Below are 24,766 nucleotides of genomic sequence, written 5' to 3'. Positions count from 1 at the left end.
AGGCTGCTCAGACTTTTTTTAAGTGCAGAGAGTCCTTTGAGATTAGTCCAGTGAAAGGGAATCAGAAGGATGAAGCAGGATATGTCATTACACCCCTTCCTCCATGTGTAGGACCACTCAGATGCTCCTTCAAGTAGAAGGGGCTGAATAAGAGACGTTGGGAGCCTGGTTGTCTCTGCTGGTTTATTCAGGAGAATCGGTTTCTTGCCATGAGGAGAAGATGAACTATTAAAGAGCCTGTAACAGCCCAAGAAGTCTTAGATACATTTCCCCTCACTCGTTCAAGATCAAATGAATCACTTTGACCTTCACACCTTGTGATCGCATTTATACCATTAGCCTACTGATAAAGCTGCACGTGAGAACTTCCCTTCCGGACAATGTGAAATCAATGAAATGCAGGAGTCTGACATGTAGTCTAATGCATGATGAGGTAAGTGGATCCATCCACTCTCTGACATGATGCAGCAGTGTGTGTATGTGTGTTAGTGTAATTGTGTTAGCCCAAATGAGTATGCGATGAATAGAGAAAGTGCGAGCGAAAGCCTGGAGCTTACCCAGCTTACGTACTGCAGGTGTTAGCCCTCCGCTTCAGAAGTGTCCACAGAGCTATTCACTGATCCCAGTGTGTGAACTGCACACGGTCTATAGTGTATTGTACGGCTGCGTTCATTGGAGAAAAGTTGTGAAATGAAACTCAGTTTTGTTAAGCTTAATGAATCCATTCTGTCTTTTGAGAATAGATGATGTGTTTATTTCTTTTGGAAACACGCTGTTGTTTTATCAGGTTCACATCTGTTTAATTAACAGATGTTCTTATCACACTGATGTTTTTTCAAGTGCTCATGTTTCTAATAAGTTTGGTTTTAAATAGTTGTTTGATGCTATAAAAACTGGCATCAACGTTATGATTGACAGCTGAGACTGACTCGTGATTGGTTGAGCACATGTATCGACGGGGCCTGGTTACCACTGCTCCATCCCTCGTTGGCTACTGAGCAGACTCTGACTCCAAATGCACAAGACGTCAGCGTTCATGTGCTGGATGTTTTGGCCTCACTTCTGGATGGTGGGAGGAAGTGGAGACGTGTCATCCATCTTTATATACAGTCTATGTTACAGACTAATGTTCATAGCTCTGTCCATGTCAATTTATTTAGGAGAACTTCGCTTTTCAACAACACAACTTGTTGCCAGACACACGAATAAGTCCTCATCGTAAAAGTGAAACCTTGTGTTCAAAAAACAAACAATGAAGCATAACTCTAACTTCTGTCTTTGTAAGATCTCTTAGTAAGCTGAACACAAAGCAGCTTATAATGTATGTTGTTTTTTTTTCTTTGTAGAAAATGAAATGTCTTTTTTTTCTCTCATCACCAAGGGTCGACGGGCGGTGAGCGGAGCTCTGGGCCGATCCGGTGCCAACGATGTCGGGAAATCTGTAAAGGAGAAGTGGTGCGAGTACAAGAGACCCACTTTCACGTCAGGTGTTTCACCTGCACCGGTAAGAAACAGCAACTCGATCCCCGACACCACAACACAGCAAAGGCTAGAGTTGACAAACAGCTGTAGTGATCAGACAAAACAGGTGTTGTCTCGCTAAGTCCTCAGGCCTGGGTGGCTCTGGTCAGACATGTTAAACATGGTACTCAGGTTCCAGTAGTAGAATGCAAACTAACTACCTTGGTCTTTACAAATACTACACACTGACAGATATACTCAGCGTGCCCTCATTCAACCGTCTCCTACTGTACACGCTGAGTGCTACTATTAGCCCACAGTGGGGATTGGAGAGGATCAGAGGTGCGTTGCAGGGGACTTAGGCTCCTGCTAGGTTAGCTTGTTATTGCCCTGCCAGCTCACAGCGGATTTTCCCTTGTATGCTATGGTCTAATGAGACTGTCTTTGCAGCTCTACAGGTGAGCAGGGGACAGTGGTGTCATAGGGGTACATCCTCTGATGACAGGAAAAGTGCAGGATGTGGATGTGTGTATCTGTTGAACACTGTAGGAAATACATGTCCGAGAAATAAAACTTGACTAGAAATAACGATGGACGTCTGTGACCAAGATGGCAAAGGTTAAAATAACTTGAACTTTAAATCAAGCTTTGCTCACATTTGTGGACTTTGTAGGCCAGATGTATTTCATGCTGCGATTATGGTAAGTTAGTATGACTGTTGGAGTAAATTATAGGAAGCTTGTGATCTGGTGGATGAGATGCTCTTTTGTTTTGGTACAGCGAGGAAAAACTTTTGAAATAATAACTTGGGGTCCTTTGTGAGCACAGAGCTAACGTGCAAAATTGCTGACATTTGCACAGAGTTAACTGCCGGTCTGAAAGGGGCTCATGACAGTCATGTATCTGTGCATTTCCAAATTGTGAATCAAAGAATCGAGAAATGTTATTTGTCATGCTGCTGTGCGGCCCGAGGCAAGTGTTCTCGTGCTATTTCTAAAGGAAGGAGAGTCATGGGGTACTTTTCAGATGAGTTTGAAAAAAACACGAGGACATGTGGACTCAACAGGCGTCTTTGAAGAATGGTTGGTTTGTTCTCAGTGAACCATATTTTTGCTTGAAATGTATCATCCCTAACGCACGTGTGTCAAAATAACCCTAGTGCATACATACAAATAAACAGGTTTACAGCTTTATATCAAACCGATACTACAGACTTAAATGTGTTTTTGAGCTGTTAACTAAATAGCGTGTCTGTTTTTCGATGAAATACATTGATTTCTCGTTTTAACATCGCATTTATTTCCAAAGGTATTAAAATCAACATTTATGGGTTAAACATAAACATAGCAGTTTTAAACCGTTTTGAACCTTTCAGGGCCAATTCTTATGCAGAGGCAAACATTTGGGATGTCGCTATATAACCCTAAAATGTATCTGTATTTAAAGAAGTTAACACTGTCTAATGAAAGATGCACCTTCGACCCGCCACCAGCGATCACTCATGAGTGGGAATCCTCATTTTCCCATCGTGTACCATTCACGGACGTCCACCATCCTATCCTGCTGTCTCGGCTGTCTCTCACACACAAACACACAGACACACACACAAACACACACATCCACACACACACTCTCTCACTAATACACACACACACACACACACTCTCTCACTCATATACACACACGTGGTTTGAACCGCTGGCTGGGACAGGTGCCTGTGCCAGCGGGTCGAATGGTTCGAGACCACCGCTCCACTTAAACACTTTAGCCCCAGCGCTCTCGGCACTTGCTGCCTGTGTAGTGTTTCAAATTGCTCAGGACGGCCGTGGAATGACATTTCTGTCGCAAAGGTGTGTGTGCTGCTACTGGAGTCCTCGCTCGACACCTTAGACAACTTAGCTCCAGCAAGCTGTTTACGATGTCTGTGTGTGTGTCTGCGCTGCCTCCCAGCACTGTGTTCTAAAGGCATTCATTGAATTTCCGGGGAGAGGCACAAAACAAATTTTTTAGTTAAAAAAAAACTTATTGTAGATAAAACTTAAAATTACTCAGTTATTGTGGGCTATTTTTCAAAGCTGTTATTTTTTATATAAGTCATGTCTTCGGCAGCTTTTGTTGGAGGAGAAGAAGCTGAGTGAGTTGTGTTTGTCATTGTATGAGCATCATTCCACTAAGCTGTTCTACAGTCAAACTCACTGAAGTCTATTCATTGGAGGGTTGTTGTTGTTACATGCTCCCTACGTGTCGCCGCAACACATGAAAACACAAGCTCGTAGTGCGCACATACACACATGCACCCATGCATACGAGCATGCGCATCCATACGTACATGCACGCTCACTGTGAGTTGTGAGGGGTTGCTGTGGTAACGGTGTGAAGGGGGCACCCGGGCCCTGGTTGGTGGATATTCTCAGCATCTCTATGGTGCTATTACCCAATCAGAAGGCTGTATTCTGTGCCCTGGAGGAAAAGGGTGTGTGCGTGGGGGGGGGGGGGGGGGGGACACAGGAAGCGAGCAGACATGAGGAGAAGAAGAGGGGGGATGGGGGTGCTGTTTGTCGCCTAAACATTACATCATCACTCGAATGTAACACCAGTCTGACTCTCCTCTTCCTCTCAGCCTCTTCGCTCGCAGCCTCGTTAAAGTAATGGAAAACTGTCATCGACGAGCATCACGTTAAACACACCTATCAGACAGCCCTCCCCCTCTCATCTTCCAGAGAGCTCTCCTCGTCCCGTGAGGCAACGGGGCGTTATTGTGCGGCCAGGCTCTGCCACATCCCTGCCCATAATGTGCTCTCCGGCATGGGCCTCTGCACAGCCAGCAGTTTTCCAAAGCTTTTATTGTAAACCCACGCTCACGCACACAAACGTGTTGCATGTTGTTTTGAACTTCAGAAACTCCATCCACTCTGTATTGTCTGTGTCACTATTGTCTGCTTATAATCAGCTCCTCTTGTATATTTTCTGAGGCTGAGTAGCAGGATTACTCTCTTTTCTATCTCTCTTTTTTGCTTTTCTTTCAGTTTTTCTCCCTCTCCCTCAGCTTTTTTTTTCTGTCGCTCCCTCCCCTCCTTCTTTTCCTGGTGACAGTCACCCAAGCATGAAATCAATTTCTCATCTCAGGACAGGATGACATTGGCATGCAGGGTGTGCGATTTGGAGGCTAATGGCTAAACTGTATTATACACTCGCACCAGAGTGACAATCTGCTGTCAGCCATCAATTGCCTTATCTGTCTGATGTGTTTATGAACTCTGTGATTGGGGTGTGTTTCAGCATTTGATTTCGTTCTTGGGGATCAGCATTTCTACCCGGGTTATTGACCTTGACCAATGATATTGTGTCCGCCACAGTTCATTCATGCATGGTTTTTCCACCATGGTGTAAAATCGTAGTTATTTCCCCCTTTTTCCTCCCTCTCCTCTTTTTTCTTTCCCTTATTTCTGTCTCCTTTTTTCTCAAAAGGGCTGACTCTGCCCCACAGGATACATCATGATCACTCTGCCTAAAACAGATACTCTGTGAGCGCACACATTCACTTAGCAAGTAAAAAACACCTACATCCATCGCGCGCGCTCTTTCTGAAGCCACATCGCCTTCCGGATGCCACATTATCATAATTTCCCTCTCATGCATTAGTCAGAAGAAGAACAGATCACTAATCATGTGCGTTTAACCTCCCATTTGAACCCATTATACAGCAGCTGATCATAGCACGGAAAAGAAAAAAGAAGCAGCCGCGCAATCAACTCAGAAGTCTGTGGAAAAAGCTGTGAGACAGAAGCCGCCTCACAGCTTGATGCATCAACTCCAGACACAGAGAAGGCAGTGGGGGTGTATTTTGTGGATTATGTAGACCCCGTAGCACTTTCTCAGTGAAGCAACGGGCGCGTGGCGTACGGACAATGTGGTGTTGTATTACCGGCAGACGGGCTGACTCGTGCATACTGGCCCAATGACATAGTGACCACACTTACCCCGGCCTCTGAAGCATAATAGGAGCTTGAGGATTCCAGCAGACGCGGCGAGGTCTGTCAGTGGCTAATTCGCTTAAACCGAAGGCAATATAGACACGTGTCCCCTGTGCAAGTTGCCTCACATGCTCCAACAAAAAAAAAAGAAAACACAGAGGCAGAGATATGTAAACCTCCAAGCACCCTAGACAGAAAAGATCATGTCTTATAAAACAGTTCTAAGGGGAATCACAGATTTGCACAGAGGTCAGATAAATATTTGACTGCTCCGCCAATGCTATATGTTGAGCTGAGTTCTCCCACCAGGGCTGTTGTAAAATTGCAGCAGCTTTGTCTCTTCCTCCGTGGACCTGTTTCAGTCAGTCCAGCCTCCCTTTGGATGCCATTAGCCCCATCACTCATCCTCAGTGTTAATAACATGAACCCACTGTGCTTTACAGCATCTCTGAAGGCAGGGGGGTTGGATAGAGAAGAAGCCAGTGGGAAGAAGGGAGGGAGAAGACAAATAGTATGAAGAATAAAGAGAAAAAAGAAAGACAGAGAGGTTATGAGGAGAAACAGAAAGAAAGACACAGCACAGAGAGAAAAAGTGGGGGGTTACAGGGAAAGGGGAGCTTCCTGTAGCTATAGCAACCGCTGGTACGCTGGTCCAATCACCACACCAGCGCCTGGTTGCTAGGGAGAGATTCCGACAGACAGAGAAGGGAGCGCGGAGGGCAGCGGTGCTTTTACCCGACAACTCTCCGGGATCCAGGACAGATGACAGGGATTATTCCTCCGCTTGTCTCTCTGAAGCACCACCGTCCTCAGGGGTTTTCAGACGCCGATGCACTGCCTATTGTCTTTAAGTGTGTGTGTGTGTGTGTGTGTGTGTGTGTGTGTGTGTGTGTGTGTGTGTGTGTGTGTGTGTGTGTGTGTGTGTGTGTGTGTGTGTGTGTGTGTGTGTGTGTGTGTGTGTGTGTGTGTGTGTGGGCCACGGTGAGTTGCAGCCGCTTAAGTGTCTGGCTCAGCGAAGGAGTGATTTCTGAATGATAAAGAGGATCATTAAGTGACAAACCGTGCAGTGTTGAACAAACACACAGTGCATGTGTACACAGCAGATCCAGAGCTGCACAAGGCCCCATCTCTCACAGTTTGGTTATCTCTGTGTGTCTGTGATCTCATTCACGCCTGTTTCTCCCTCAGCTGAGTCTCTTATCAGCCCTCAGAGGGTTAAAAGCCGAAGGCCTCAGCAGCAGGGCTGGTCTGCTGGTATGAAGGGACTCCACTGGGCAACCATCTGTCTCCATCAGCCACCACAGCCAAATGCTGGGGTAACCCTGTCACTCATGCACTACTTCTCTCTGCTTTAGCCTTTAGCTGCCTCGCTCCCCCGCTCTCTCTCCTCTTGCTCTTTTCTACGGTCACATCTCCTTATGCCTTGTGTCACTGTTCAGGGTAGTGTCAGTCACTCCACCACTTTGGTCCAAACGATCTCAACAACTATCGGTCCCCAGAGGATGAACTCTACCACCTAGTAAAACCATGATGTTGACCTTTTTAGTTTTGATTGAAATATTGAAATGTTTATACTAAATATTTGAAAATATATTTGAAATAAAAAATACAATATACAGTATAATAAGCATTAAGTTGGTTGCAATGAAATCTGGTGCACATTTTAATAATTCGAATTACTTTGTTATGTTTGCTGTAGTTCCGGCACCATGTCAAACTTTCCAGTAATTCAGTAAAATAGGTTCACATAGATGTGAGGGATTTACACAATTATCACATTCATGGTCCCCAGACAATATATCCAACTGACTTTCATCAATCCTTTGACCCTTCCTCTGGCGACAACAGCAAGTAAACATTTATGATTCAAAGCAAAATGTCTTTATAGGTATTACGTGGATTTCCATGAAATTTAGGGCATACCATCTTGTTCCCCTGAGGATTAATTCTTATTACTTTGTTGAACCTCTGACTTTTGCTGTAGCACCATCACCAAGTCAAACTTTCCAATAATTCTGTATATTAGCTTGACATATACACCATGAAATGACAATGGCACACAGCCATGACATTCATGGTCCCCAGAAGATGTATCCCACTGACTTCATTGATACTTTGACTTTTCCCTCTGGCACCACCAGCAAGTTCATAATTTGGATTCATTATAAAATGCATTTATATCTATTAAATGGATTATTGGCTTTTCGGCTAAACTACACTTAACTAATGAAATTTAAATCTTCCATTGTAGTGCTCATTGTCAAATGTTACTATGCTAACATGCTAAACTAAATTGGTGACATGATAATATAATACCAACATGTTAGTATCAGGGTCAAAGCACTATGTCAGCTTGAACAGGTTCACAGGGCTGCTGCAGTGTGGACTGTAGGACTTTTGTTTCTCTCCTCTTCCTGTCGGTCTGACCACTTCTTATCCCACCCTGCGATTTGGCACAACTTGAGAAAACACATTATTTACTCTTGGAGTGTTTCCTCCTGTCGGAGGGGATCAGAACCGGGGGGGCAGGGGAGCTCAGAGGAGCCCGGGCCCCATGTTGGTAGTGCAGATGTGGGGGTGAATAGGTGAGCACCTCCCCTGCTGAAACCTGTCACTGCTCTGCTATATACATGTCCCCTCTGTTAAATTGTATGTACCATCCTCTATTACCCTGAAAACACTAAACATTAGCATAATGTCGACAGCAGCACTAAAACCACGAGGATATGCAGCAGTGCTACGCTGACGAACTATACAAAGCATGTCCATTTACCTAATAGCACATGATGAAGACCTAACAGCATCATAATGAGCTGAAGGAGAGAGGGGAGACTGTGGAAGAAAGGGGAGGTTGCATGGAGGTGCGCGCTGTGATAGTGAGAACAGACGGTGCAAATTAAGATTAAGTGGACATCTTTTGCTTCAGAGCCACAAAGACTTGGAAGGCGTCTTGAAACGGAAGGACAGAGAAAGAGAAGGGGAGGAGGGGACAGGGGTGTCAGGACTATTTTGGGGTTCCGGCCCAGGCCGACTTTGAGATGGGAATTTTAATTGCGTCTGTTGGCTGGAGATAAATACCCAATCATGCAGACCCCCTGTGGGTGTCTAATCAGTGTGGTTCTAATGACCACAGCTGCAGGCACCAGCCTACATGCTAGCCTCTAATCACCAGACTTATAATCTTTAGATGTTAACTTCCTGCGTTGCCAAAAAAAAAAAAAAATCCCAATATGATGGAGAATCAGCATCTTTTCGTTTCTCTCATTAGAGCAGCATTCAGGGAAAGATCATAAAATGAGCAAACAGATGAAATGAAGTCTTTCAGTTTAGTCTTTTAAAGCTGATTATGTTTAGTTTAGGATGATGTGTCTCTGTAACATTCATTTCTCATGCAAACAAAACTTTTCATTATTGAAATTCTTCGTATCTATGATTTGTGTGCGCTTTCCCACGAGTAGCAACAGTATAAATCCCTGAAAGCCAATCATGGGACAGTGAAACCGACTCTTCTGACTCTACATCGGTTGCATCGGGCTGTTGTTTTTATGGGCGGGTGTCCGCATCATGTGGTGCTGGTTGTGCGGCTGCAACCAAAACCTTTCTTCTCAGAGCCAAGCCAAACCACATCTCTGGAGCAGCGGAGGAGACACCGAGCTTCAACCCGACTCCACCCTCTGCACTGGCAACTGCAACATGTGGAGGGATTAGTTTAAAGCTTCTGCTTGATGCTTGGGACTGACGGGAGACAAGCTGAAAACTAGAGGGCGTGTTTGAAAGCAGGATTCAAAAAGTGGAGGCTCTTTGAGGGAGGTTGGAAGAATGTAATGTAAAAGTTTGCTCAGTAAATCTTCAAAGGGTGCAAATATAGATTTCTTACTTCCTTTATTATTACTTAATTAATATTGCACTATTATTTTTTCTGGCACATAAATTACAAGTCACTTTGCAATTGTTCAGTTAAATGTAATTCACCTTCATTATCATTCATATTGGTGCACAACAAAATATAAATTATGTAATGAATAACTGTTCAAGTTATATGGAAATTGATCCACTCGGTTTCAGTAGTCGCACATACAGCAGATTTAAACTTGTACATAACCTAAAATGAATACTGTTGTTCTCTAGATTGTGATGATGTCTTTTTTTTGTTATGAATGAGATATTTTTTCCAATTATTTATATTAATCTTATTCTTTAATTTTACTGAAATGTTCAAAACTACTGAATTTGGAAATCTGTTCAGGTGGTGCAGCAGGCAGAGGCAGGATTTAATTTATAAATTATTCTGCGGAGAGCACATGTTTTTGTTTATATCACATTGAAACAGACGTCGGCTCTCTTGATATCTTCATCTGTGTCTTCTTCGGGTGTGGCCCCGCTTTTTAATCCGAAGATATGATATGGTTCGTTTTTTCCCCCACTTGCTTGTGGTGAATCCAGCGGGGGATCCCCTGCTGTGCGCTCACATTGGATTCTGCTGACTTTAAACTAGGGGGCCTGGCGGAGAAAGTCCACAGAAAGTCCGCAGGCTCTCCCTCAGACATGTGTGATCACACATACACCTCTGGAGAAACTCCAGAAGATCCCCAGAGTTCAATGCATGTCTGAAACCAGCTTACTATACATATACCTTAATATTTAGGAATAAACTTCATAGGGTAATATTATGTACTCAGATGTGAGAATTTTTTACGTTTGACCCACATTATTTCTTATCAAATGAGTCATATGTAGATATACTGTAGATGACATATTCATTTTCAAGTAAAAACTTGACTGTAGTGCTTCTCACAAACACATGAAACATTTGAAGTTATCATCCCTGAAAACATTTGGTTTTTACAGCCGCCAGTTTAATCACACCACCACCCCATCATTCATAGTGGGACCTGGCTGTCTCTAGGGCAACTGTGGAAGGTTTACGTCTCCTATAGCAACTGAGGAAGGGGGACGTCCTTTGCGATGCATCCATCCAATCATCCGGTCAAAAGCAAACAATGCGATTAGCCGTAACAGGTGAACCATCCAGCCGGAGCAGGTCCAGTCGGTCGGCTGCGATGTGGTCAGGCGTCCGAATGCTAATGAAGTGCATTAGGCTAATTGAGCCAGATTGTCATTTGAAAATCAATTCGAGCGCAGATTGAAAAGTAATTCTGAGAGAGAGAGAGAGAGAGAGAGAGAGAGAGAGAGAGAGAGAGAGGGAGAGAGAGAGAGAGAGAGAGAGAGAGAGACAGGAAAGAGAAAAAAGACACCAGAGAAAATCATAGTGGTAAATCTGACCACAATTTAGTTTTCAACAAATTATTGTTTTCGTTTAAAGAACACTATGGAGCATTTCAAGTCATAGGATTTTTTTTATCATCGCAAAAAGCTCAGTATATGTGGAAATAATTAGTCCTCCATTCCCCTTTTCCATGAAAGCATCAGATAGCATGTGATTTGGGTTTCTGGTTAGAGCCTGAGTTAGTCTGGTTCAAACTGCAGCAGAGCCACTTTTTCAAACTCTGTGCCATTGTTCAGCAGATCTGGAAATGTGGTCGGCACACATGCACACACTCACATGCATGTGCACAAACACACCCACTTTTATAAACAAGCTATTTTAATCTATCGTCTTTCACATTCCCACCTACTCCTGCACTCCTGCAGCCGCCTCGCCTCGATGCCAATGACCCGTCACAATGATAAAGATCCATCATCATATCTCACCGTACACACACTGTCTCATTTCATCATCCAATCTCTGCGTACGCTCGGTGCCATCTCATCGGGGATGGATTTATGTGTCTCCGTCCTCCTGTGGGAGCTGAGATTGTTTTGTTTTTAAGTGATGGCCCATTGATCTTTTATTACGCCATTAAGTCAATATGCTCCACTCATAAACAGCTTGAGATTAAATGAGCTCCTTTGAAGGGTTTATGTGCGTGTGTCTGTTTCTGTGTGCGTGCGTGTGTCTTTAAACTCGGCCTGCCAGCGAACACTGAAATCTGGTGGCCGTAGGGAGCCAAGTATCGCCTGTAGCAGCAGCAGCTCCATTCAAACGTGACCAGTATGAAGCCATGTATCAGCAGTCTGTTGTTGATATCCGAGGTTATTCATTCCACGACAAGCAGAATGATGATTTGTGTTTATTTACTAATTTCATTAATTGGTGGTGTGTTGAGTGTGAATCTGGTGTTAATCTCAATAATAACATTTTTTTCTCTGTCTATTATATTCCCATTTTTAATACTTTGGATTCAGTGAAGAGACAGTTTTCAGGATTTGTTTGTTGCCATATAGGATGTGAGATTTTATTAGAGTCCAACTTTTTGGAAAAAAGAAAAAGATGAAATCAGTTGAGGAAATTCAAGCAGATTCAGGCTACATCCCTACTACTACATTTTATTTTGAAAACTGTTTCAAACTTAAGCGATCTCTGTCCACAAGAGCGTTTTACTAACGTGACTGAAAACACATATCACATGACCACTCACACACTGGGCATGCCTGTAGCAGATTCATCTAAACAATAGCTCATCTCCTATGCATGTAAGCAGTTGTATAAAACGCTGAATTAAACAAAACAACATCTGTTATCAAAGACAACAGGGTCAGCAGGGCTAGTAATGGATTTTCCATGTTGTGTTCTACACTGTAAGCCGGAGAGGAGGAGATTTACTTATCTTCAAATGGAAGCAGGGTGAACCAGCTCAAATCTAATAGCATCTTTAAAGTCCCCTAGTTTGCACATATCTACGATCTAGATCCAACAAATCTGGATCCGTGGGCTATATTGTATCCCCATGTTTACGGTATGTATGCTAAGCGAAGCTAAGCCAACCAACTTTTTGGCTCAATTAAAGCTGGCCCACTCTGCTGTGATTGGTCAACCGCTTCCAGTGCGCAAAGGAAATGTCGGCCTCCGCTCTCTCTTTACCTGGCCTTGTAATTAAACAAACTAGCAGCTCAACGTGCATTATGCAGATGATGTCCCATGACTTCACGTTAATGCCCAGACTTTGGGCTTTTTAACTTTGCTGAACTACTAAATACACAAACACCTAAAACACACCAGAGGAAGGAGAAAAACTGAAAAATTATCATACGTCTCCTTTTGAGACTTGGATGGTTATTGCATGCAGACACGGAAATCTGGATTTGTTTAACACAGTATATGACCTTCATCAGGGCGGTGTGTGTGTGTCAGCTCACAGCCTTTTCTCCAACCGGAGGTCACAATAACTGTCAACTCTTCCTCTTGGTAACCGCAGCGTGTAGGTAGAAACCAGAGACCAGAAACCACACTGGCCAGTGATCCGTGAAAATGCCTTTTAGCTATACTGTTACTGTCACTGGAATCCACTCTCAATTACACGGCAAAGTGCTGTAGCTCACATTGTCTGCTTAGGGTATACAATAAAGAGACGCACACACAAGTGCACAAACTACACGCTCACCTTTCACGTACACAGCAAATGATTTCAGTGCCTCTCCCATTGCTGCGTAATGAGCCTGGTGTCGATGTTCTGATGATGCCGGGAACTTGTGTTTTGTTGTTTTGTCTCTTTCTCCACATTGTTTAGCACAAAATGACTTTTCCACTGATTATATCATTATATTCTCATCAGAGCAAATTGGCTCACCACTGTCTGGAGCTGAATAACTTCCCCAGCAGCTAGCGTGTGACGTCAAACACACACACACACACACACACACACATGAAAAAGCACCAGTGCACACACAAACAGGTTAAAAGGAAGGTGTTCATGCTGAAAAAACACAAGACATATGGTCTGAGACAGAATATAAAAAACTGAAAAAACGTTAAGTAAGACACTTATATTACTGAGTGTTCTGTTATTAAACTTTATTTTAAGAGCACGACAGAAAATCTTGATGTGTTTTGACATTTTAATGCCTTAAAAATACCATTTCTGATGCCCACTGATTGTCCATATGTTTCAACTTTCCTGCTCTCTCACTCTCTCTCCCCTCTTCTCTCCACAGTGTGTAACTGTGATCTTGCACAATCTGGCTTCTTCCAGAAGAAGGGCGAGTACATCTGCACAGCAGACTATCAGCGTCTGTACGGTACACGCTGCGACAGCTGTGACAGCTTCATCACAGGGGAGGTGGTCTCGGCACTGGGACGCACGTACCACCCCAAGTGCTTTGTTTGCAGTGTTTGCAGGTATACACTCACACACACATATACACATGCACCCGTCTTCCTCGTGCTCTACCTCCCTGTCTGTCTGTGGTTTTGTCTCATGAGGTTTACATAAGAGTGATCTTATCCTCCCTCCCTCGCCCCAGGAGGCTAGTGTTCGTCTGTTGTTGTGTATCTGCTCGACATTGGCTGATAAACACACAGTCATGCTCAGCAGCCGTGGGCAGAGAAAACTGAACAGACACCAACTGGCCGGAGACAGTCAGTGTGTGTGTGTGTGTGTGTGTGTGTGTGTGTGTGTGTGTGTGTGTGTGTGTGTGTGTGTGTGTGTGTGTGTGTGTGTGTGTGTGTGTGTGTGTGTGTGTGTGTGTGTGTGTGTGTGTGTGTGTGTGTGCGTGCGTGCGTGCATGCGTGTATGTGTGTGTGTCAGCTTATGTGGAAGAGACAGCAAGGTGCCGAAGGGTGAATCTCCTCTTTCCTGCTCCGACTGCCCCCCCGTCACATCCCTCACAGCCCTTTCTTGTGCAGCCTCTTTTCCTTTTTATCCCTTCATCCTCCCCTCCTGTCTTTCTTCTCCTCCCCTTCCTCATCCTACTCATTATTCCTGTCATCGTCTTCCTGCTCTTAATCATCATCATCATCCCATCGCCTTCCCTTTACGTCTCCATCATCGTCCCCCTTTTCTCTTTGTCATCACGGCCTCAGCTCCTAACGAAGGCAGAAAGCGCGTCTTACTTTTCCTTTTGTGTTTATGAGAAGCGGCTGTGATCAAAGCCATGGGGCATATCTCCAAACCCAGAAATAGCTTCACTCCTGTGAACAGTTTAAAAAAAAAAGCATGCATTAAATATGTAAACAGTGTGAATTTTTAAAGAGCTGAGAAAGGCTGACAAGGCAAGAGGGTCTTGAGGGAGTGAGAGCAGCACACAGGTAAAGACGAGTTCAAATACAGACCTTACTCACTTTTCTGCACCATCGTGGTGTTTTGTGCCCTCAGTTTGAGCTGTAGGCTGCGATAGCTACGATCAGGCACTCAGACATGTACAAGATTTAGCATGTCATGGTCGAAAGTGCACACAGATACAAACCTCAAAAATAAACTCAGACTGCTCTGGTTTTCTATGTTTAGCTTTTTTTTACAAACAACTGAAGGGTGATGATCGGATGAGAGTTTGGTGGTCAAAGGTCAAAGGTCAAGGTTACTGGTACCAGTATCAGTCTAGATAACAAATATGTAGACTGTAGTTTATGTGATGTATGGTTTTATGATCAAATATTCATTATCATTTTCGAAAGAAACAAAAAATTTAAATAAATTAAAAAATTGCTAAGGAAAAAAAAGGAAACCCCAAAAAGGTCCTTGAGATTCATTAAAAGTGAAACCAGGCCTCTAGAGCTGATTCCTTCACTTCAGGAACCCAAGCATTGACAACTAAAAGTTTACAATGTCCAAGTACGTCAGAACCCAACAACGAAAAGAGAGGGAGTTGGGAGTCTTCTAATGTATGGCAAACCAATTGTTTCGGTACTGCAAGGCCAGCTTACACTGCTCGCTTTTTTTTGTTCAAGTAAGGCCCAGATTTGACAAGTTATTCCGAATGAGTGTAACAGGTGAGCAGGGCAGCTCCATTGCAAACAGCTTGCAGAGGTAAGAGGCGACCGTCTTCCAGAATCTAAACAAACATATGAAGATAACTACCATTGACTTTCAATGGACCAAGAGTACAAGTAGGGTCAGCAGTTGTTTTCATTGAGCAAACATTCATACGACGTACGTATATATTCACTCTGTGTATGAAATTGTAATGACTTTGCTGGTGGTCGGAGTCTCTGGATGCTCAGCATATGTTAACTCAAACGTTGGCTCAGATTTGGGACATCTGTCCTCCACAGAGCATCTGAAGCCCGGGGTCTGTAAGAGTGTTCTGACAAGAAGCAGTAAAACCAGAGCTTTATTTGTTGTATAATTTGTGAGCTGCTGAAATGTCTCCGCTCTTTTTTTTGTGCTTTCTGTTTTATGTATGGTGGCTCTCCTTTAAAATAAGAAAGCGGGCGCACACACACACACACACACACACACACACACACACACACACACACACACACACACACACACACACACACACACACACACACACACACACAGACTCTCACGTCTTCAGAGGGCATTACTTTGACTAACATAGATTTTCTGGATGCTTAACCTTTAACATAGTTACTAGTTGCCTAATTACCCATACCTTAACCTAAACCAAAACCTTAACCCAAACACTATCTTACCTTACCTAACCCTCAATTTAACCTAACCTAAGCTTTACCTAACCCTAACCCTAACCTTAATCTTAACCTCAACCTTGACCTTGACCTTAACCATAACCTAACCTAACCTAACCTAACCTAACCTAACCTAAACCTAAACCTAAACCTAAACCTAAGCCTAACCCTAGCCTTAAACACATTGTCACCTTTTGCATTATAGTTGATTTTGTCATTTAATCTTGATTTATGTCCCAACAACATTAGTAATACTGGGACCACACACATTTAGACAGAGACAGTTGTTCTAAGGCCTCCACAGTTGCCTGCACTGTATATATTGCCCAAGCCTTTAACCCTGCGTGCGTATGTACATCTCTCAGTGTGTACACGTCTGTACTGCTCTCCTGTGAGCTCTGCTGGAGACTTCAGCCTCCCTCTGGACATTGGGTCCAGCTCCAGGCCTCAGCAGGGGAATAAAAGGATTACTGCCATCTATGTCTTTTAAACAGCCTTCCCTAAGCCTTTTAGCTCCACATTCATTCCCACATCCTCCCCCGGTCGTAAAGAAATCAATCTGTCGTCGCGAAAAAGCAGAGGGAGGAGAGAGGCAAAACAGTGTACCACGAAGTGGTAAATTAAATGTTTGCTTCGCTGTCGTGTTGTCTCCCTGTCTGCATGTGTGTGTGTATGTGTGTGTGTGTGTGTGTGTGTGTGTGTGTGTGTGTGTGTGTGTGTGTGTGTGTGTGTGTGTGTGTGTGTGTTTACTCCTCTTTACTGTATCTTAGCTTTTAAGCGATGAGGAAAACGGTGCCCTGGTCGCAACAGCTGTGTGAGGAGTGAGCTGGGCGGACAGACGGATAGAGAAAGAGGCAGTTAGGATCAGTATGCATGCCACACAGTCTTCCTAATAAGTTATCATTCTCAATGAGAGAGCAGTTTTCCTTTCAGGAGCCCGTGGCAGCGTCACATTATCGTCTCTTTAATCACAGAGCAGCCAGGTGCTCCTGCGACAGTCAACGTCCTATTAACCCGTCGACTCAAATGTTTGCAAATAGATTTTCATGTTAATAGAGGGAGTCAGACTGTGTGCAGCCTGTGTCAGCAGGATTGTGGCCTGTCTGTCACCCAATCATGTTTCTGCCAGTACCCATTTGTTATTTCCATGTGTGCACTTCTATTTAATGTAAACACGCAGAATGGCCGCGGGAATTCTACATCCTATTGTGTACAGTTTTTCTAATTCTCTCTCTCTCTCTCTCTTTCTCTCTTGATTTGTTTTTCCCCTCCTCAGTAAACCCTTCCCCATTGGAGACCGGGTGACGTTCAGTGGAAAGAACTGCGTGTGCCAGCAGTGCTCGCACAAACTCGTCAAGCCAAATGAACCGATCAAGATCCACGGGCCCAGCCGTAAGTCCCACGTCCGCCTTGCTCTGTCCGCTCTGTTTAGGGCCACCAGGCGTTGCAGTGCGCCGAGTCTAATGCGATGTGTCCACGGGGCCCATTTAGCACATTTAGCTTAATCAAGTGTCTGTCAGATCAGTGGTCGGACCCGTCGAGCTGATGTGCCAGCTGACAATTACGCAACACAAACAGACACATCATTCATTCATTACTGTCAACACTAAACATGCAGATGATCTGATGCACAACTGGTCACATAATGAAGCAAACAATCCTTATAATACCGGTATGTGCAGCACAGACGTCTCCTATTCAGTGCAAAGCAGGAAAAATGACAAAGTATTATCCCATAAAAGAGCTATAGTGATTAATCGTGAATCATTTGTGAAGTGCTGCACACAGACAGGAGGCTGCCGCTCACTAGCTGTGCAGTAATAACAGATGGCAGAGAGACGAGTGAGTAACTGTCCTTCCACGATCGCTCCATTCAGGAGAATAAAATCCAAACAGCTCCCCAGGTACATGTTCAGCACTCTGACTTATGAGGAGGCAGTCGATGAGACGGGACACAGAGTGCAGACACTTAATGTAATGCACCGGCTGGCACTGCCTGCTCCTCCATAATTTTGTGAAACAAGCAGAATGCAAATAGACGCCGAGGATAGAAAAGTGGTGGAAATGCACTTTGCCAAGTGCGAAGTTATTATTTGAAGGGATTTGAAGGGAAGGAACATATTGAAATTGATTTTTGTCCTGGTGGAAAAGATTAAAAAATCGAAGTTTGCTCATTTACGCACTGATGAAGCAGAGGAATTACATTTTATAACCCTAATCAAGTTTCATGTCCCGTTCATGTGCTCGTACTAAGGATGACTCTCATCTCAATTCGAAATGAATGCAAAAATATATGGATTTTTGAAATTATGGATAATGACTTTCTAAATGTAGTAAATCTGTAAAAATGTACGGAATGCTTCTCATTCCACATCATACATTTTATATTAGGGGCATCACTGTGGCATTAACTGAAACATGTTTGAATTCAACTACCTGTATCCACCTACCAACATCTTTAAAGCCTTTAAAGCTAAGCTAACCAGCTGTTTGCTAGACTTTCCCTAAATGTTCCATGTTTGAAAAGCAGGAAGTTACTGCTGTTGCAAAGACATGTGCAGGTTAAACCTTTACAGAGCAACTTACAGGTTTGATAAAGCTGTGAACCAGTGAGTAGGAAAAGGATATTGAAACTATATTTTAAAACAATACACTTATATCTGCACTACTGTGACTTCTGAGATCTCTTTTTGGGAAAATGTTGTTTCCGCATCTGAAAACAGTGTTGGAAAGGACGTTGCATAAGGGAGACCAACCAAATTAGTTTTTGCATTAATACACGGAGTCTTATTGGTTATTAGTCATATGTATTAATATCTTTTATATTTATAAAGAAAACAAATGAATAAATATGGATCCCAATGCTAATTTTGAAAGTTAAGAGGTTGAACATGCTCCACATCTGGCCACGCCCCTTACCAAAGGAAAACAGCTGATGTAACATCACAGATTAAGGACCCTGTGAAATAGATATCAGGGTGCAATATGATTCTGAATATTTATGTGTGTTCGGAAGAAAAAAGAAGCTTTAGGGAATTGTCACAGATATTGATTGGCATTCACAGCAGCAACCAATAGTGCTGGATGTGTGTCAGAGTTGACAATTACTAGCAGTTTGACAGTGGAAGTCATTACGACCTGTTTTCTCGCTGCCACCTTTGCCTGCAGATTTAATCAATGAATGGGACAGTGTAGGAGTGCCAGGGGATCAGGATTTATAATCATAGGGAGGGAGGATTATCATTGTACACCCCTGAGAACAGGATGAGTCATAAAACAGTTTATTGTGTTTAATAAAGGAAGAATACAGGGATTTTGATGTCAAAATACTTTATCATTTGTTTTTTTCGTTTTTTCTTCACATATTTGACATATAACAGATAAATGAACAATAAACACATGGACACAAGAGTAAAACTGAGGGAACGTTATTTTTCATGTCATGGGGCCTTTAGGGTGTGGCCAGCAGTTTTCTGTCCTCTCTCCTTCAATGTGAATCTTTATGTACCAAAGCCAATAATGTCTGGTCACAAGCTTTGTTGCATAACTGCAGTTGATCGAATACTGATATCATTCTGTGGCTAAAATAGGAACTGAATACTGACTCAGTAGTGTCTCTCAGTCTGGAGCTGAATCCCTCGTCCCCATAGACTCAGCACCGTCACCTCAGAGTGACACTTAGATTTATTTAGACTGCGCAAACTTTACTCAATACACTGCAGTTTTTTTTTTTTTACTGCAAACACAGTTTGTCTTGGCTGACAGCGCAGAGTGATGGGCTGCCTCCCTTGTGGCCCCAGGCTTCTCACAGGGGCAGTGGACCGGGTCAGAAAAGGTTGAGCTGTGCCAAACATCTTCCAAATAGAAACAAATGGACTCTTCTTTTCAGCATTTTGACACCCTGAAGCCGAGCATCATTTTCAGCCTCGTCGCTGTCCTCGGTCAATAAATCTTGCCGGGGCGGCGTTCTGAGGGAAATGGAATGTGGAGTGTACTTGTATACAGTGAGCCTCTGTGTGTCCACTTCTTGTTAAATCTTTATGACTTTCAGCATAAATACTGATCTTGTCAGGACCAGTACACCTCATGGGGACCAAAGCCTGGTCCTAATGACGCAAAACATCATTTATAAGCTCGTGGTTAAGGTTAGTGGTCAGATTTGAAATGTGATTAGGTTAAAGATAGGGTTATACATTAATTGGTCATGAATAAGTTTGTGGTTATGCTGTCCACAATGAATCAAAGTCAATGCAATGTCCTAACAAGGATAGCTGCACAAACCTGTGTGTACTTATAATTAGGTAATTTTGAGCATAGGCCTTGTGACGTGAGGACATTTTGGCCGGTCCTCGCATTTTCAAAGCATTGTTTGAAGTTTAAGACTTGCTTTTAGGGTTGAGGCTAGAATTTGGGTTAGGGCACAAATTATTTCATATATAACAATTTATTGTTTTGTTTTAAGTCTAAATTATATTTATTCTTTCTAGTTTTCTAAAATTATATGAGAGCCCATAAAAGGAAAACACGAATGATAAAACAGTGAGGGGTGGGGGTATAATTTGGGAAGGGATTAGGGTTAGAAAAAAATGACATGGTGTATATGTAAAAACAAATAGGTAACCCAACTGAATGGTTAAGGTTAGGGAAAGTAGGGGAAATAATTTGTGGCCTGTTCCTCTGGGCTGTTTGAGGGTTAAGACTTACTTTTAGGGTCAGAATAAGGTTTAGTTTAGGGTAAGACATTTAGTTGTAATGTTGGGGTAAGGGAGTATTAAGTTATCTTGATGATTCCCCCCTGTCTCGTCCATTGACTGTTGAAATGGGGAGCCGAAGGCACCGCACTGGCCGACGCACGATGGTCAATAGCTCTCAAACCCCATATCACCAACATACAAAATCATATCTCTGATATTCAGGCTCAGCTTCTCAGGTTGGAGCCACCGTGAGTTTTACAAGTTTGTGGTTTCAGTTTTTTGGATTGTCTCTCTCTGATTTGTATTCCTGTATTTGAAGTGCCATCTTGATTCAACTTTTAGATGAGATATGTCTGACTTGAAGCTTTTTCTTGTTGGGTAGGGTTGCTCAAAGTACAGTCCAGGGACCCCAAAGGGTCCTTGTGGCCAAAAGGGGATTCATCCATTAGTAACACACTGACAGAATATATGTCTATTTTGGTCCTGAATTCCATGCACTTTCTATATAACACATTTAAAGCAAAACTCTAGTCAAATGGTCTAATTTGTGTCACTTTAGGGGTCATTGATATCGAGGATGAGGATCTCTAGGTTCCAGACCAAGACGGTTAGGTTTAGGCACACCGATGAAAGTCCTCACTAAGAGAAAGGTGCAAGAATTTGTGTGTGTCTGTGTGTGTGTGTGTAGACACAGAGACACACTCATACATGAGGGGGAATTCATGCGACTGTTTAGCCCTGAAGCTGTTCCAGTGATATCTGCTTCCTGCCTGCACTCAGTCATGTTTAACGGTGCTTACCGTGGAGAGAACACACAGCTCAGCAATCTCCAGCATTAGACCGGCTATTGATTAAGGGGCTGGTTGTGCCAAAGGGGAAGAAAACTACACTTCGGAGCACAGGGGCTGTTTGAAGATGTACAATTACACCGTGGCACACAAAATTACTTCTATATTTCCTCTTTTCTCTTGGCACCCTTCCCCTTTACCTCTCTTAACTCATTCCTCCTTTGGCAGAGGTGGGAAGTAAAGAAGTACAAATACTTTGTTACCTTACTTAAGTCGATTTTTCAGGAATTACATATTATTTTTCTGACGACTTTCTACTTTTACTCCCTATATTTTAACACAAATATCTGTACTTTCTACATTTTCACTACCAAAATGAAAAAGACAAGGTGAGACTCAACCGCGGAGACGAGGCGTGGCTCTTATGTCTGTGACCAGGAGTAACAACATGGAAGAAAGTGAAGAAACCCTGTTTTAAGTTATTGTTTTTAATTTTATTTGAAGTGAGAGCACTGTAAGTTAAACAGTGTTCGAACATATTAATGTGACATGAGTCTCAGCTTGCGTTGCACACATGCAGCCGGTAGAAAGGGGAATTTTTTACTTTTACAATTGGTGTACATTTCAGATCCTCTACGTTTATCATTTTACTTGAGTCGTTTTCAACACAAGTATCTGTACTTCTACTTGAGTAAAGAATTGTGTACTTTTGCCACCTCTCTCTTTTGGTCGCTATTCTTTTTATGGAACCCTCATCTTTGTTCTCTCCAGACTGTGCTGGATGTGGAGCCGAGATCAAGCAGGGTCAGTCTCTCCTGGCGTTGGAGAAACAGTGGCACGTCAGCTGCTTCCGATGTCGGACCTGCAACATGGTCCTCACAGGAGAATACATCAGCAAGTGAGTTGTTAAAATGATTGTCTTTGATATTCTTCATCTCTAGTTTTTTCTCCAGAATAGGTAAACTGTGCGTTAGACACGCTACAGCAGCCTCATTCATATTTTCTACATTACAGAGATGGAGTGCCATACTGCGAGGCAGATTACCACGCCCAGTACGGGGTGAAATGTGAGACCTGCAGCAGATACATCAGTGGAAGGGTTCTGGAGGTGAGCGTGGATTCCTACATGAGATCGTGCTAACAGAGATTTAGCAGCACAAAAATACAGGAATCCAAACTGCATGGACTGTGGTAACTGAGCGTAAATAGTGTTATCAGAAATGAGCAGTCGCATTTCATCCTCAGCTCAGTCTAATGCTCGCTGTGCTTTGGGGAGGGAGCGACTTAAGATTAGGGGGTGATAAAAAAACGTCTGTCCCACTTTTCTAAACCAAAACAAGTTCAGCTAGTGTGTTGGCGTGATCAAGCAGAGGCCCACAACCACAATTTCACTGTTATGGTAAATGGACTACAGTCTTAAAGCACAAGTTGCGGTCCAGTATCTTGCCCAAGGACACTACAGAATGCAGGAGCCGGGGATCAAACTACCGACCTTCTGGTTAGTGGACAACCTTCTCTACCTCCAGAGCCACGGCCGCCCTATTGCTTCGAACACCACGGTCGACCTTCAGTAACAGGAGGCAAAAAGATGTGAAAGAGGTTGAGAGGAAAAGAAAAGTCAAAAAAAGAATTAAGAGGAAAGAGTGATGGGGAAACTGTAGGAAAAGGGAGGACGCTGATAAAAACAAATCACATTTGCACGTTGCATGCTGTTACGCTGAAGCAATTTTAAATGGAAGATTCAGGAAGAGGATGGACGAAAGGGAAGAAGTGAAGGGGAAATAATGAGTGGAGGGATAAAGTGCAGATGCTAATTAAATGTTTTGGAAGAGTCTCTGGAGGGAGTCTTATGTCAACTGGGTCCTGAGAATAGGGAGCGGACATAGTAAAACTTACTAGACAGACAGGAACACACGCACACGCACACGCACACGCACACGCACACGCACACACACACACACACACACACACACACACACACGCACACACACACACACACACACACACACACACACCGGGCCTTGTTGTCCCTGTGCTGCTCTAGCTTGTCAGAATGTCTGGTGTAAAGTGCTTTGTTCCTGACTGTCAGCCTCTCTGGACTATTTATAGACATGGGACATTTCAGCCTTTATCTCTCTCTCTCTCGCTCTTTTTGCTCTCTCTCTCTCTCTCTCTCTCTCTCTCTCTCTCTCTCTCTCTCTCTCTCTCTCTCTCTCTCGCTCTCTCACTCAACGTGCAAACGCTTGAGTGCTTGGCGTTCATTTTTTTTCGCCTGTCAATTTGTGATATCATAATGATATCACTTCTTTAAGAGCCAGCGTGCGATTGATTTGACACGCTCCCGCCCCAGACATTTACATTTAGGATAAGAACAATATTTAGATTTCATGGGTTGGCACTTTCACAGCTGCATATTTTAACTAAAAACATTTTTGACTTATTTTCATCAGTCAAACCCCATAAATATAAAAAATACATTTCACTTATTGAAACAAGAATGGCACTCAGAGAAGGCATATCTCCGCCAAATCCCCCCTATGAAACTTAATAAATTTACTAGATCCAGGTTTTTGTTTGGATCCATACCTAATTTCACACACTCATAAATATCAGTCCCCTAAACATGTCAGACTTTTTATTATAAAAATCCATGAATTATTCTCTAAGATCAACAAAAATTCAGAAAAACACCCCTCAATGTTAAAGAAAGTGAAAAAGAAATCCTGAGTCGGTTCCAAAATTTAATGGATTCTTCTCTGACCCGTACTGCCTCCTTACACCAAGTTCTGAGGTAAATATTCGTAATCCTGCTAAATAACAGACAAACTAAACTAACAAAAACGAATGCAGACGAAAGCAAAACCTCCTTGGCAGAAGTCAAAATCCAATGTGAAGAAGGGGATTCTCCTCTATTAAGTATTTTGCGTTTTGCTTGAAAAATAAAACAAACCATTGTCAAAACAGTTGTCAGTCAAATCAATAAATCAACTTATTGTTTTAGCTCTACATGTATATTGTTACATGAAGTGACAGTACTTTAAATCGTGGCATTTTTTTAAGCTTTTCATGTTTTAGGTGAAAAAAAACTTAAAATGTAAAGTCACTTCTCAAATTATCAAAGTTGTACCTGCGTTGTACTAAAGTACAGTACTTCAGTAAATGCTCTCAGTTACTTTGCATCACTGAAAACCAGACTAATCTGTCTGTGTCTGTGTCTGTGACTGTGTTGATGATTAGACTTGTTCCCTCTTCTGTCCAACTTTCCTGAGCCAAAGGTTGTTAGTGTAACGAGCTGTTTGAGAGAAGGCGGAGACAGGGAGACAAAAAGAGAGGAAGCAGAAGGCAGAGCAGCACAGAACCGTTCTTTCTTTTAGTTTCTCTTCTTTTCTCCTCCTCCTCCTCACTCCTTCATTGCCAATA

General features: G+C 43.0%; 1 protein-coding gene across 7 annotated transcripts in view; it reads left to right on the top strand.

Moving 5' to 3' along the window:
* Positions 1–24,766, top strand: part of ablim3 (actin binding LIM protein family, member 3) — a 47,010-nt gene that overhangs the window by 7,447 nt on the left and 14,797 nt on the right. For all 7 annotated transcript variants that reach the window (XM_034597296.1, XM_034597295.1, XM_034597294.1 and 4 more), the window contains exons 2-6: positions 1,382–1,504; positions 13,428–13,611; positions 17,141–17,256; positions 22,118–22,244; positions 22,361–22,454. In XM_034597296.1, the coding sequence (XP_034453187.1) occupies positions 1,382–1,504; positions 13,428–13,611; positions 17,141–17,256; positions 22,118–22,244; positions 22,361–22,454 (644 nt within the window). The remainder of the gene's footprint in view (positions 1–1,381; positions 1,505–13,427; positions 13,612–17,140; positions 17,257–22,117; positions 22,245–22,360; positions 22,455–24,766) is intronic.

This window comes from Hippoglossus hippoglossus, chromosome 10 (assembly GCF_009819705.1).
Source record: "Hippoglossus hippoglossus isolate fHipHip1 chromosome 10, fHipHip1.pri, whole genome shotgun sequence".
NCBI lineage: Eukaryota > Metazoa > Chordata > Actinopteri > Pleuronectiformes > Pleuronectidae > Hippoglossus > Hippoglossus hippoglossus.
Note: the sequence above shows the minus strand (reverse complement) of the source record. Positions and strands in the feature narration are given on the sequence as shown.